General features: G+C 33.6%; 1 protein-coding gene across 1 annotated transcript; it reads right to left on the bottom strand.

Annotated features, from left to right (window-relative positions):
* Positions 1-252: 252 nt before the first annotated feature.
* Positions 253-13,787, bottom strand: LOC129256973 (uncharacterized). Its single transcript, XM_054895205.2, has 6 exons — positions 13,502-13,787; positions 9,937-10,142; positions 9,151-9,182; positions 7,692-7,731; positions 3,568-3,691; positions 253-2,352 (listed from the first exon to the last, which is right to left on the bottom strand). The coding sequence occupies exons 1-6, from the start codon at positions 13,569-13,571 to the stop codon at positions 2,153-2,155; spliced, it is 672 nt and encodes a 223-aa protein (XP_054751180.1). The 5' UTR covers positions 13,572-13,787; the 3' UTR covers positions 253-2,152.
* Between the last annotated feature and the right edge of the window lie 2,494 nt (positions 13,788-16,281).

Raw genomic sequence — 16,281 nt, 5'->3', positions numbered from 1 at the left:
TTAGGTGTAGAGACAATTATAAGTAGTGAAATTTCAAGTTCAAAGTATGAAAAAAATCAACAAAACAATAAGGTAAATAATTATGCCTATGGGGTGATGCCCTTCCGTGATTTTCAATAAGAATACATTGGGGTAGGGGTATAAAGAAGGGAGAGGGGGACAGAGTTACCCCTGCCCACTGTTACAGTCCTTGGAAATTAGCAAACAATTTTAGAACAAAAATATATATCAAGCTCAAGTAATCTCTTGACATTGATGTTTCAAACTTGAATATTTTATTGTATTCAAGAATTATAATTTGAAAAAAGAAATGGTCATGTGCTGACAATGACATACTTGAAGTTAGAAGTCTCAAAATGCTTAGATAAACTTATGTAATTCATTCCCTTATCATTTTGATGATCAACTTAAACTGATACTTTCTTTTGCTTTACATCAGCCGAGACGACTTCATTTTGAGCATATAGGCCTACACTTGATATTAACACGTCCAGCATGCTCTATCTCTGACAAAAATTATTAAAGCTGAAGTCCATCACCAATAAAAAGTTAATTTGAATAAACAGAATAACATTAAACAAAAACTCTGATAATTTCTTAAAGATTGGATGTAAAATAATAACGAAGATTCGTTTATTTTGAGAAAACTGTATCATGAACGATGTGCAAAATGAGGGAGCCGCTGTCTACATGCACTATTTCTTTTGTATTCTATTTCATGAAATATCAAACATTTACTTTATGCAGACAGGGGGTGGCTAATTTAGCCGCCCCTCGTAATTTATTGCAAAAAAAAACATGTTACCAAACAGATTGCACAGCGACGTTTCATGACTTTCTTTATTCTCGCGACGTCCGGGTTCGATTCCGAATTTTCGTTAAGTGCCTGCCAGGTCAAATATTGATTTCCACAAAATTACAAATCAGTTGCAAATTCAAAAGTAGCCAACATTCTTGAATACTTTTTTATTACTCTTACTGATAAACAAAATTGATTTCATGCTATTTATGGCTGAAATACAGTGTTGCCGACGATTTCAATCTAAAAAAAAATACAAAGGAATAAAAAGAAGAAGAGTCATTATTGGACCCCTTATGACTGATGACGAGGGTGTGAATACATGAATAGACCTAACTGTTTTGTAGAAAAGCGATATTTTTAGATTAACATGGGTTTCTTGGTTAGCATCGGATTTTGACAAAACATAAGTGTTATGCTAATCTGTAGGACCGTATATGGTGTTTCTTCTCTATTGTTTCAAATCAACTTGTTTTGGGATGGACTTCACCTTGGTAAATGGCTTGGGATTTAGTAATCGAACTATTTTATCTCGAAAGAGCTAAAAACTGATGCAATACGAGAATCATGAAATAGTACATTCATATTTTCGAAGCAGCTATTTTTAATTCTGCACTGCACAGACTGTTAGAATCAAGTTATGGTTAAAATAATACATCAATGGATGATCAATTAATCAAAAGTTATTTTGCTAATGAAATAACATTATTTTTACCCCAAATATTTGATGTGCGTATTTAGGGCTACTACTTTTAATCGTTGCCCCAATTAGTATCCATGAAGTGAGATATTCAAATTATTTAATTTACAAAGTGATTGATTTGAAATCCTGAAACAGAAAAGCTATTTTTAAACTGCTTCTTTCATATATCAAACCTTTATGTTGTATTGTATTGCAAAATGATAAACAACAAAATGGGCAGATAGTGCAAATCAGGTAAAAGTGTTCGAAAATTAAAATATAGATTAATGACGTGCAAAATAAGTGTCTTAATGATGTAATAAAGTTTTAAAAAAAAAAACAGAGCGGTAAATCACAAAATAATTTTTCAGTTTGAAAAAAAATAACGATGAGTTTGTAAATTTATCAATGAATAGATGGTCATACAAAATAATATCAAATAATTTTGACTGTCAATAGACTAAAACCAATAAAATGATCAACTTAAAGTAGTTTATCAACATATCAACGGTTCTTGTCTTAAGAGCCTTGAAACATTTTCGATCACTTTGCGTGAAAATGAAATATCGATGATTTAAGAAGAGTATAAAAATGACAGGAATAGATAACATATGACCCTTAATATTGACACAGTAGATTTTACATGAAAAACAAAATCGATCACCCTGGCATCAAAGGATGACAAAAAGAAGGCTGAACAATGAGATGATGAGTACAGTGGTGGTTGAAGCAATGGTAACCATAGCACCTCCAAAACCAGTATCAGGGTCTTGTGGGTTGAGATCAGTGTCGGGAGGAAGAATGTTGTTCAGACTGGTTGGGTATTCACCTGTATCACGACCAGCACACCACAGTTCAGGGTCCAGGATGGCTAAAAGATTAAAATCAAATCAATCAACTGAATATAATTTATGAGAAACTTATTTAGTATAATATAATAAAAAATGTATTTATCGTTTGAAATAACAGTCCGCTTCTCATTGTTCTATGCGCTGCTATACGATTTGTATAAAGTCGAAAATAATTAGCATTTTAACAAGAAATTGCCTGATTGAAATTCTGACATAATAAAGGCCTGATCGGTTTCAAATCGCAGACTGATGTGACGTCACTACAACCTTTTCTCAGACAGGAATGTTTATAATGCCATGAGAAAATAAATCAATCGTATTTAAGGTCTATCTCTAGTAATAGATCTCAGTACATCCATATCTAAAACTCGACATCGGATCGCAGTAGTCATCTGCATAATGCAGGCTTTAATTTAATATGACCATTTATATAGGGTTGGCTTGGGATTTAATAATCCAACTTTTTATCACGAAAACAGCTAAGAATGGATACAATATAGATAGGAATCATACCATAGTATATATCATTCATATTTTTGAAGCAATGAATTTTAGTTCTGCACTGAATACACTCTAAATTCCAAGGATTTTAAATAAATCCATATCGACTTTGAATAGTGATCAGCCAAATTTTCAATTTGTTTTAAATCTTAAGGATTAACTTTTAAATCTCAAAAGATTTGAATTCAAGTCTTTTAGATATTTAAATCAACAAGGTTTAAAGCTAATATCTAATATTCGGCTTGTCAGTGGTCACTATTCACAGCCGATCTGGATATATTATAAATCCTTGTAATTTAGAGTGTAGATGGTTGGGTTTGGTTAAGATGATGCATTTGTGGAAGGAGGTTGCTAATGAGGTGACACGACATATGCTCCTTTGTTCCGGTCTTGAGGGCATAAGGTTATAGTTAGGATTGTAATAGAGTTTTTGGTTCAGAATGATAATATGAATATTAGGATTAGGGTTTACTTAGTTTTTGAGATTAGGTTTTATGTTTAGCTTAACGTGTAGATTTTCCATCGGAACATTATTGTCGCCAGAGCAAATGTCATGAAACCGCTGATGAAATAGGCTTATTTTTATCCAAAAAATTCATATGTGTAACTTAGGGCTATTTTTCTTGAATAATGGCCTTAAGTTACATGAAGATATCAAATCGTGATGCTTTATTTAAACAAAAAAAAGAATAAGTGATTGTTAATTACTATATATCTTCTTAAATTGTACTTACCTGGATCTTCACTCACAACAAATCTGTACCAGAAGGTTACTGAACTTTCGTCACAACTATCGGCATCGCAGAAAAATTCAAAAGAGACGGTATCGGCTATCGCTTGCCGGCAATCATAGATCAACTTGAAAAGAAAAAATATAAAAGAATAACACATATAGTGAGACTAAGATATTTCATTCGTTTAAACCTCAAGTTAAAAATTCAGTTTTCATAATTCATTTGAACAGAGCCAAAGCGAAAAGAGCTTTTTTTAAAGTAAGGAGGGCGAGTCTCAACAAAACTGGATAGTATAAGGAGTAGCCGCCTACTTTCCAAAGATAACAAGAACAAGACAGAAAATATGACTTTCAGACTTACCCTCACATTCTAACCTTTCTATCATCGATAATTATTTTTAGTATACATTTATCGATCAGAATATTTTCTCACACATTTTTCAAAGGCATTTATGTGCCGGGTTATTGTGTCAACTATATAGAAATTGTTAAAATTAATAATACACAAAGGTGTGGAGGGAATGTAATTTGTTAAAAGGGGCAAATAGAGAATAACCACAACTTAGACAAAACAGTGTCTCTTTAGATTTTAAACGAGGCGATATAAAAAGGCTACTTATATAATTATTTTTAACAGAAAGAAGGGGCATTAGAAACGTTCTCCTGAAATACATCACTTATGCATGTGACGTCACGAAATTAAGTATTGAAAAAATATAGTTATAACTCTGTTAGTTTGGTGGATTTTCGTCAAACTTTCATCTTGTTTATCTCCCTTTTTCCTTCTTTCCGTTTTCAATGAACTTGTTGTCTGGCTTCCCCCTCGTTATACTCCCACATCATTCACAGCAGGAAGGTTTCCCGTTAGCCCTTTTTTTACTCGTCTGTTCATATAATTTTTTGAATGAACTGTAAAAATGACTAAGAAACGTTCAAATAGACCGATTTTATTACACCAACCAGGGGCGGCGGAGCGAATTTGAAAGTGTGTGGGGCACATGGAAAAAGAGCACCTTTTCCTTGAAAAGGGCAGTGGCGTTATGGGGCAAAATTTTTGAGGGGGCTAGATATGTCGTATCTCGTAAATTTTTAAAAAGCTGCGAGCGAGCAAAAATTTTGACATTTTTATAACGAAAACCCAATTTTGTGTAAGATTTTAACAACTAGTATTAAAAAATAATATCATATTTCACCCTTCTCTCTTTCATTTTCTCTCTTTTTTCTTGGTCATGAAACATTTGGGGAGGGGACAAGAGCCCCCCATCTGTACGCATCTGCCTATCTACCCCCACTCACATGACTCATGAAGCTTAAGGCACGTAGGATTATCCTTTGTAGTAACATATAAAAAATTGTATTTTGTATTTTATTTATTTAATCACGGTTAAAAAGCCTGCTTTCAGCTAGAAGCTGCTTTTCAGCAAGGCCGTGGACAAATGATAATAACAAATAATATCAACATAAAACAAGCATACAAAAATAAAAACGAAAAACAAAATATATCAAAACATGGGTAAAATACAATTGGCAAAAGTAAAATTGGAGTAAACAAAAATGAAAAATGAATAGACGAAAATAATATACAAAGTTATGTCAAAATTAAACATAAAAAAAAATGAAGATATATAATGCGGCATCATCAAGGGTGATCGGGGTGGAGAATTAAATTAAGAAAGTGATATGAGACGTGCAAATGTAGCCGGGTTTTTTTCTAATCGGGTTGTTGCGGGTAGGTTATTGAATAATTTAGAAGCTGAATAAAGGGGACTGTTTTTTAGATAATTAGAATGAGGCTTCGGTAATTGAATTTGTCGGTCTATGTTTCTTAAAAGATATTCTCGTGATTTAAGTGTGATTCGAGTACAAAGGATAGATGGAGCTAGATTATTGACCAATTTAAAAATGGTAAAAATTGACTGATTGTTCCATCTCTTGTTGAGTTGATCAACCTTTAAAATGGCATATATATTCGCTGTAAATCTACTGTTTATTTCTAAGACAGATTTCAGTGCTCTGTTTTGTAGAACTTGGAGACGATTTAGTTGGCTTTTATTGCCATTTCTCCAGATTGTACAACAATAGTCAAATATCGGTTGGATTAAAGCCTTATACAACATAAGAGCTGTGTTTTGGGGTATATAACATCGAATGCGTTTTAAAGAATAAAATGTCTGTAAAACTTTCTTCCGAACACTGTCAATTTGGGGGGTCCAGGTTAGGGAGCTGTCTATTATCACACCAAGATATTTACATTGGCTTACCCTTTGCAATTCATAATTTTGCATTTGTATTTTTATATTACCAAATAGACGGAGTTTTGCTTTAGATCCTAATAACATAAATTTACACTTATCGATGTTGATTAATAGTTCATTATTAGAGAACCATTTAGAAATTAACTTCAAATCTCTGTTAATAGTCATTTCTAAATTTCTGGGCTCTTTAGATGCAAAGTAAATGCATGTGTCGTCTGCATATAAAGAGAGGGAGCATTGTTCTACAGATCTGACCAAATCATTTAGAGTGATTATAAAGAGGAGGGGGCCTAGGATACTCCCCTGAGGCACTCCACTTTCAACAGTACGAAAACCTGACATATTACCATTGACAACTGTTGATTGCTGCCTACCATAGAAATAATTGCGAAACCATTTTACTGCATCCTGATCAAATCCAAAGTAAGATAATTTCTTTAACAGTAATTCAGACGATATCAAATCAAATGCCTTCTCTAGGTCTATAGTGACCATACCAATAACGTAACCTTGATCAATTTTGTTAGCAAAATCATCAGTAATATTTAACAAGGCAGTGGTTGTTGAGTGGCCTGGACCAAAACCACGCTGGCATGGATCAAGCAAACTATTGTTTGACAGGTAGTTATACACTTGATTAAACACAATCTTTTCTAAGACTTTAGACAAAACCGGGAGTACTGAGATTGGTCTATAGTTTGACGGATTAGTATTGTCACCACTTTTGAAGATTGGCGTTACACGAGCCCTTTTCCATGCATCAGGAATCCTCCCTGTGGACAGTGAAGTATTGACAATATGTGTCAATGGCGTAATGATGTAGTCAATACCTTCTTTAATTACATGTGCTGGAATTTGATCCAGGCCAGTGGCCTTATTACTTGCAATTTCATTGATGTGTTTTTTAACATCTCGACTTGAGATCGGCTTAAAACTGAAAGTGGTTGATACTTGATCCATATTGTCTTCAAAGGTAAACCTTTCTTTGCGTTTAGCTGCCAGGTCAACGAAGTGATCATTTAAGCGTGTGGCAATTTCCTTAAATCCCAAAATATCTTTACCATTAAAAGACAGTTTTTGAATTAACTTCTTGTGTTTTTTATTAGGAAGCATACATCGTAAAGATTTCCACATATCAGAACAATTCCCTTTGTTGATCAAGATTATCTCTGAAATATTTTGCTTTTTTGCCTTTCGTATCATATCTGTGACAGTATTTCTAATTAAAATGAGAATATTGTTTTCTTGTTTTAAAGGGGCACTCGTTAACACGTATAATGGGTCCTTCTCAGGTGAAAGGGGCACAGAACACGTTCCTGTGTGGCACTTTTCTTGGGTAAAGGGGGGTCGGGGGGCTAATACGAGATAGGGCACTTACAAGAAGGCAAGGACGCACTTGCGTGCTCACACATAAAACGGGTCCTTTTCAAGGGGCACCTTTATTGGAAAAATAGGGGCACTGAATCGAGGAAGGGCACTAACAAGAAGGCAAGGGGCACTTGCTCACACATAAAGCGGGACCTTCTCAGATAAAAGGGGCACAGTACACGTTCATTAGGAATATTTTTTCTTGTGTAAGAAATTGTACTTTTTCAGTGCCAGTCAAAAAGTGGGTGTGCCCCCCCCCCTTTCCCCCAGGATCGCCGCCCCTGACACCAACTGCGAACTACCTTGATTCAAGCTTCGTTCTCAAATTTTTGTTGTTCTTGTAACAGTCGTTACTGTTTAATACAAAGGCGAAAAGGGGGAAATGGGCGGAAAAAGGCCGAGCAGTGACAGTGTTTTCCAACCCCTTTCCACCCTTTCAATTTTAGAGTGTACTTATTCTTCATAAAATGGAAGACTAAATCAACGTAGATTGCTTACTTACCGAAGAGCATATTGGGTTTTGATTTGACTGATCCTTCACACTGAAATACAGAAAATCGATAAAAAGATAATGAAGGTATACATTGGCGATAATTATGGCTCTATAGAGATTGTCTACAATAACCTATCCAATATACTTGGTATACTAAATATATATATTCTTAAAACTCGATGTTTATCATTTTATTTCTTAAAGCAAGAACAAAAATAAAATAACTTGACTAAATCATTTTCTACTCTGTTGATTTTCTGACTGTTTTACAATCTTTTTCTTGTTTTTATCATACTGTACAGCGCGTCCCAAAAAAAATGTCCCTCTTATATGGGGCTAAATTACTTCAAAAAATAAAAATTATTCTCCATGAAATGTATTTAACTAGGAAGCTCATCTCATGTTCTAACTTCTATAAAAATTTCATTGGTCTCGCTTCAGTGGTTTTGAATACACAGTCTATTATGTAAAAGTGGTGCTTTTCAGCCCATTCCAAGTTTGCATGCATGCTGCACTACTGTGTGTTCTGCACTTTCTAGCATATCAACCCCCTTTGACCATTCTGACCAAGGAATTCCCTGATCTGACCAGGGAAAACTCCATGATCTAACCAGGCTCATCAAATCACAACTTTGAGCATGTTTAGAAGGGCAAAAACAATATTTGACAGCTCATTTCATGTTTGAAAATGGTAGATGCACAATGATTAAGACAACAGGTCATGTCTGTTTCATGCCTTATTCATGCTTAATACTGCATTTTTTTGTTTTTATTGTTTTTTTTTTAGTTAATAAGCTACTGTGGTCAAGTTAATTCAATGTAACTTTTTAAAAAGAAAAAAAGTCAAATTTTTCTCTGGTAAAGTTCCTTTTTCGCAAAGGGTGTTTAACTTGCGGATTCCCCTTTATTTTTTAGCTTATTTTACTCATCCATCATTCACATTTTCTTTCAAGTTGGTGCACTGATTCCCCTTCAATAATAAAAAAAAAATTTCTTGCCCTTCTGAACATGCCCAAGTTTATAATTTGATGAGCCTGGATATGATTAGGGAAATGTCCCTGCTCAGATCCTGGATGTAAAATGGGGGTTAACATGCTATAGACAATGCAGATATGCATCAATGCTGCAAACTTGGAATGGGCTAAAATGCACCACTGTTACGTAACAGAGTGTGTATTCAAAACCGCTGAAGCGAGACCAATGAAATTTTCATAGAAGTTAGATCATGAAATGAGCTTTCTACTCATGAACATTTATTTGAGAATACTACCACATTTTAGAATTAATTCAGTCCTATGTCAGAGGGACATTTTTTTTGGGACGCGCTGTATAGGCTAAACATGTATAGGAGACGGTGATTTCTGGAAAGAATGTGATTTAGGCTATGTGTAATACCCAACTAATTTAGTCAATATGATCGTGGTGATAAAGTTTTTTTTTGGAAATCAATAATTGACACCAAACTTACCACATGATTGAACCGGGAGGGTCTGATTCCGCCTGGGAAGAAGAGAGAACGAAAGAGAATTGCCATGAAATTACAGGTTTGAATCGTGTTTGCTTTCCGAAAATATTGTGCCGAATTTTCTGATGGAATACAAATAATTTGTATTCAATCATTTCGAGGATCATGAAATAGCTATCGTATATACAGTGTTTCTGTCCCCATCTTATTAGTTTCTATTATTTTATTTTTAGAAGATGATAAGAAGGGGAAACATATTAATGAAAATCAAGTAGGGGCCTATACATAGCCTACATTAACTTTTATTTAAAAAAAAAAGAAAAAAAAATGAGGAGGGATGAATCCATTATAGGCCAAATACATATAATATCATCTCCTCGATGCAAGTTAATATTCTTTTCATTGCATATAATGCTTCCTTTTCTTCTTCTTCTTCTTCTTCTTTTTCTTCTTCTTCTTCTCCTTCTCTTTTGTTCATTTTAATATCGAAGACCTCACCCCTGGCAGAGACAGACAACTAGCCCAATGCCAAAAAATGAATAAATGAATGAATAAATAAATAAATAAATAGATAGATAGATAGATAAACAGATAGATAAATAAATAAATGAATAAATAAATAAATGAATAAAATACTAAAAAAAGGATGAATGGAAAAGACCATGTTCTTTCATAAAAACAAATGACACCACCTTTACTTTGCCCCCCCCCCTATACAGGCCTACATGTCCGGCCGCATGCCCCTATCTGACTCGCATTATTGAAAATACAAATAATTCCTCAACTCACCATAATCTCGATCCGCCTGTCTGCAGCTCCCGTGACGTGAATACATGGTGAAATAGGATTTTCATTGTCTGAATATTCAATGACCGCCTGTGAATATCCAAGTGGTCTACCTGAGGGGTCGTTTACACTTGAAGCATTGCGATCATAACTTGACTCGGGTAGCACAGGGTTCCAAGAATGATTCTCTGTACATTGGGCTTGGCAACCTATAGGAAATCATCAACAAACAGATGTAAAATTAATGAAATGTGAAGTTGTTTCTTACGTATACTAAACATATCTCACAACACTTCCATCCCCATATCCATGCGCTGTATTCATTCCTGATGAAATTATTACTTGGCAATGAATCATCCTCAATGATCTATTTTAAAGGCAAGTCCAAGATGTTGATTTGAATCAATGGAGGAAAATCAAACAAGCATAATGCTGACAATTTCATCAAAATCGGATGTAAAATAAGAAAGTTATGACATTTTGAAGTATTTTCATAAAACAGTTAAACTCAGTGACATACAAATGAAAGAGTCGATGACACCCCTCACTCACTATTTTTTTATTCAATAATTATTCAATATTTCGATCGTTATAGATTTGACAAAAAGGATAAACTTGAATGAACAATTAAATGTTGAAACAATGGTAATTCTACATGTTAAAGAGGAATAAACTTTGTTTCACATGGAAATGAAGAGAAAATTAGAATAATTCATATTTCATATACAATGAAATACAAAATAAATAGTGTGTAGGTGATGTCACCATTCCCCTCATTTGCATACCGACCCGGATGTGCATATAACTGTTTTGTGATATTAAGCGAAACTTAAAAATATTATAACTTTCTTATATTTTACACATCTGACTTTGCTGAATTTTCAGTGTTATGAGTGTTGGATTTTTCTCTGTTTATCCAAATCAACGTTTCGTTGGAGGTGGACTTGGCCTTTAAACAACTGAAACCATTCTTCGATTGAGCCTTAATTTAAAGTTCTTGTTTTATGGAGCTGGTAAATGGATTAATATAGTTTTCAAAGAATAAATAACTGTTTATAAATATTATAATGAAATTTTTGTAATTTGGGATTTCCTTTTGTAGGGCTCCAGTATACTCACAGGCCACCATACTTTTGAATGCAACCAAACCAAAGTAATAACAATTTTAATCTCTATAAGATGGGGATTTCAAAAGGCAGCATAATGATATTCGATAAGATAATGAAGATAGGGACAATTTCTCAATTTGCTCAAAAATAAATCAGATTTCAAAATATATTTTTTTATGGGAACATAGTATTATGAAGCATAATTCTATACTACTGCATATAAGATAAAAAGTCAATTAATTCTGAACAAGGATTGAATTCCCCTTTAAATTTTCAATAGTTTTCGTTGATGCCTTGCGAAGAAAATCAATGTTTATCAATGGAAAGAGAGTATCAAATACCTAACCAATGAATATTAAGGAAGACAAATGAAGGAAGTTTACTTTGCAAACAAAATTAGTCACGTGACTAAAATTCGTTAAAACTTGCACCTGCATGGTACGACTCAGTCACTTCCTTGTTACAAAAAAAGGTTATTATCATCATGTCATTAAGTCCAATATAATGTTTCTTTGGGAACTAACTTTTTAGATGTGTTTAATTATCGATTTTTAATCTGGAAACATGATTATATTGAAAATGTTATGCGAGCATAAAAAGAAAACAGTCCTGATTTAGTCGTCCTACATGTACACTCCATTCCAGGATTTCATTATAAATACTGACACAAAATATCATTCATTAAATAAAAAGTATATAGACAGGTCACTTTTACCTGTATTTGTTGTTATGGTATAATTGAAAGCATCACTGTGCAAACATCCCCAAATTACAGACCAGAATGGTAAATTATTGTTGCATGAACATGTATTTGATAATAAGAAAGAAAAAAAAAACGTCGAGGACAAAAAAGAAAGAAGGATTCAAACCAATAAAATACTTTTTATCAATTCAAATTTGTTTCATGATATGAGAAAGCAGGGGGGGTCGCGGATGCTTTGCTTTGCTTATTGTCTATTCATTGTTTAACCGTAGATTGACTCGTTTGTTCTCAATCTTTTTATAAAACGGTTGAAATACATCAGGAATGCTACAAGGAAGTACATGGTATCAAGATGAATTGATGTATATAAAATAGAGAGAAACCTCCTTCCGCGAGGATTTCAGATTTAAGCATTATTGTCTTTTAACAAAGCCACTCATGTATGTCAAAGATGTGAAATGAGGGCGTTGTTATTATGGTGAGTATAGTGTTCCTGGATTGGTGAAGACATTCATTCAGATTGAGATTACCTTAATCCCCATATTGGATTTTACTCTTGACTGACAACACGAAAGAATTGCATGAGTTACCTCATTTTGACTTCTTTAAAAACAATAATGCCTACATATTCACCATCTTGACTTCCGCAAGTGGTTATTAATTTGCCGAATACTGACTCGGAGCCTGTCTAAAATTTTCTTCAAAGTTCAATACATGATTTTTAAAGATTGTATCCTCACATTCCAATATTACAAAAATGTAGTGATATCACTATTCATTTATTGGTTTTTGTGAGAATTTTAAAAATTGATTTATCCGATTTAGACGTCCCTCTATATAGGCCGATGTTTGATTTTCGTAAATTACGGCCGGTCCAACACCTTCCCTATAATCTTATTGGTTTTATATATCGAAAAAGAATCGGTCCAAAGATTGTAATCGCACGAGGAGTGGTTTTATACTGAAAAAAATATTTAAAAGTTGATTTGTCTATTTTACTCACAAACAGCATGCATGAATTTTATAAGCATACTCTTTCATTTTGCATTACAATGAATTGAACAAAAATGAATTGTCTTTATCTTTGCCAAAACAAAATAAGGCTATATTGTGGAATTAAATGTCTTTTTAAAAATTATACTCCATTTTGATCACAAATAAAATGGGTTAGGCCCTAAAAATTCGAATATCTCAAATTGTGGTTCGGTAGATAACTAAGGAAAAGCATTTTGTATTATCATATTGAGTAAGATATACAATTCTTTCATGACTTTCAGATGGTATACTTCTTCAAAGATCTGTCCCAGGCATGAATTAATACATTGTGTAAAAAGCCAAAACATACACACACCTATTTACACACATACAATTTACTTTTGTTCGGGAAATGACATGTTATTTTCAAAGAAATTTATTTTCTGTGTGCAATTTCAAAGTACTAGATGGTTTAAGAAATGTGAAGTCAATTCAAATTCTCGTAAATTTGCATGAAGCGTTACAAATACACAATAAGGAATACAAATACAAAGAAAACATGAGATTTGAGTACTGAATGTGAAAAATAAAATAAGATCAAATATCAGCAAACAAACCATCTGATGCAAACACAATTATAATCACACAAATGACGTAAAAATAACCAAAACAGTATTTTTTTTGTCTTCTAGTTCTAGCGTGAGTCTTGCTTCGGTCGATACCGATATAAAAAAATAAGAAGAGAAACTTAAGAAGATCATAATCATGATAACATACTCACCGATTGCACAGAATGATATAACTGAAACTGTCACTACAAAATGCAGGCATGACGATTTAGAGATTTTCATTTTGATATATTTTTGTGACGCTGGCTCCTCTAAAAAAAATCAACCTCACTCATCAGACTTCTTTTCGGTATTAAACTCGGATGCTTTAACTCCTATCTCTTTCAATATTCTCCCCCTTAAGTTCTGATTCTTAAAAGTTTTACTGGTGGAACCGAATGACGTTTACGTCATAAAAAATCGTCGTCCCTCTCATTATATATATTGTATCGAATCCTTAGAGGGTGGGAGATTACGTAACGATATTCTTGTTCCTCTATGAGATTTAATGATACGTCATTATTTCCGTGTTCTCTAAAACACAACAACAACAAAACGCACAGTCAAGAGGGTATGATGGGACGGGTTTTCGTTTTCCTTAAAAGGTAATGTCGCTTTTTAAGTGAAAATGGTGCACTGAAATCTATTGAGCCGGGCTCGTTTTTTGTAACAATTTAAGTACTTATCGATTAACAGATCTTCATAGGCGGATCTAGCTTTTGGCGAAGGGGGGGGGGGGGGGGGGGTACTGCCGAGCGGCACATATATTTTTGCACTTCACCGGCGCCATAAAAGAAAATGTTTAAAAAGGGGTAAAGTCTTTGCTGGGGGATATAGTCTTTCCTTTACTGTTGCTAATATATCAGTGTATAATTTTTTTAAGCGGCGCCTTTTCTTTTCTTTCCTTTATTTTTATTTTTTAAGCGGCGCCTTTTCTTTCTTTTACTTTTATTTTATTTTTTGAGCGGCGAAGGCGCCGCTCAAGGCGCCGCTCAAGGCGCCGCTCAAATATTAGGGGGGCGTGCGCCCCCTGTGCCCCCCTGGATCCGCCACTGGATCTTAGATTAATAAAAGACTAAAGTTCATTGGATACCAAGTATGATCTGCTCAATAACCTTGTACAAAAAGAATCAAGACAAGTTTGAAAATTTATATTAATTTCATTTGACAATGATGATTATGTTGAGGGATTGCGATTTCTTAGAGTTTCTCATTCTGTAGTTCTTTTAAAGGGAAGTCTAATTTTCAAATGTATTTATCCTCAGAACGAATGAAGTGATGGTTGCGCTTTTCAAACAAATTACAAAAGACTGTTTGGAACTATACCCCCACGCCATTTTATCTATATTCCTATATAGGCCTAATTCCATTTTGTATATTTCAATTAAAAACATGCAACTTTATTATTTGAGATTCAGAATTCTAAAACAGAAATATGATTAATATTGCAAGCAAAGTATAACGCCAATTTACTTCAAAATAGAGTCCATCTGTGGTTGGATAAATTATGACGTCACTGCGATGAGGAATCGAATTGCTTCTAACATGTCTAAAAAAATGTCTATACCAAATTATTATTATTATTATTATTTTTTTTATTTTTTTTTGGGGGGGGGGGTAAAGTATAGTTTTTTAACATAGGATGTTCTTTATGTCAAAGTTCATCATAACAATGCTGCATTATAACATTTATTCCCATTGACGATATATGCATCACCCTAACTTGCCATACAAATTGCCCCATTTATATACATCGTTGAGTTTTTGGTAAATGAAATCATTCAGAATTTGTGGCCGTAAATTTCGGTATAAAAAGGAGGTGAATAACGCCACTTTCTCAAGTCATGTGAATGCACAATAAAGTTAGTAAAACTCACTTCTCTACATGTTTTAAAGGGGTGGTCCGGGATGAACACAGTTATGTCTAAATAAATAGAGTAAAATTAAAAAAGCAAAATGCTGAAAATTTCATAAAAATCGGATAACAAATAACGAAGTTATTGAATTTTAAAGTTTATCAATATTTTGTGAAAACAGTTATATGCACACCGTCATGAATATTCATTAGGTGGGCCGATGATGTCACATACCCATGCACTTTCCTTTTTCTTATGTTATTACATGAAATCGTAAATATTTCATTTTTTCATACATGACTTTGTAAATGACGTGTCTCCATTATGATGAAATAAGTTGCGGTAATAAATAACTAATGCACTTTATACTCAGTTTTCAATCAAATTGAATTAGTTCTTGGGAGGAAAATTTTGAATAAACCGAATTTCATGTAATAAAATACAAAAGAACAAGATAGGGATATGACATCATCAGCCCACCTAATGAATATTCATAAAGACATGCCTCGAACTGTTTCACCGGAATAATGCAAATCTTTAAAATTCAATAATTTCGTTATTTGTTATCCGATTTTGATAAAATTTTAGCATTTTGCTCTGTGAACTTTATTCTATTTATTGAGGTAGAAATATCATTAGCCTGGATCATCATTTTAAATTGCGATTCAAACTCGCATAGTAGTGGTATGGGATTCTTTCACCCTTTTCAATCGGGTTCTACAAGACAATTCTCTTCGCCCTTTTGTCTTTTCTCTCTCCTCTCTCTCACACACGCACACCCTAATCCAATAAACACTGGCTATATTCTTCTTCTCCTCCTCCTCCTCCTTCTTCTTCCTCTTCTTCTTCTCCTTCTTCTTCTTCCTCCTCCTCCTCTTCTTCTTCTTATCTCTCATTTCCACTTCTCTTTTTCTCTCTACTAGTACTAATGCTGATGCTATACTACTACTACTACTACTACTACTACTACTACTACTACTACTACTATACTACTACTACTACTACTACTACTACTATACTACTACTACTACTACTACTACTACTACTACTACTACTACTACTACTACTACTACTACTACTACTACTACTACTACTAC

Source organism: Lytechinus pictus, chromosome 3, assembly GCF_037042905.1.
Source record: "Lytechinus pictus isolate F3 Inbred chromosome 3, Lp3.0, whole genome shotgun sequence".
Classification (NCBI taxonomy): Eukaryota; Metazoa; Echinodermata; class Echinoidea; order Temnopleuroida; family Toxopneustidae; genus Lytechinus; species Lytechinus pictus.
The sequence above is the reverse complement of the archived record's forward strand: the minus strand, read 5'-3'. Positions and strand labels throughout refer to the sequence as shown.

Excerpts from the sequence above, each read along its gene's own strand:
- LOC129256973 (XM_054895205.2), bottom strand. The coding sequence starts at position 13,571 with ATGAAAATCTCTAAATCGTCATGCCTGCATTTTGTAGTGACAGTTTCA. Across the intron at positions 3,692-7,691 it reads AAAACCCAATATGCTCTTCG|TTGATCTATGATTGCCGGCA; the intron begins GTAAGTAAGCAA and ends TTTCTTTTCAAG. Across the intron at positions 2,353-3,567 it reads TGTTGTGAGTGAAGATCCAG|CCATCCTGGACCCTGAACTG; the intron begins GTAAGTACAATT and ends TTAATCTTTTAG.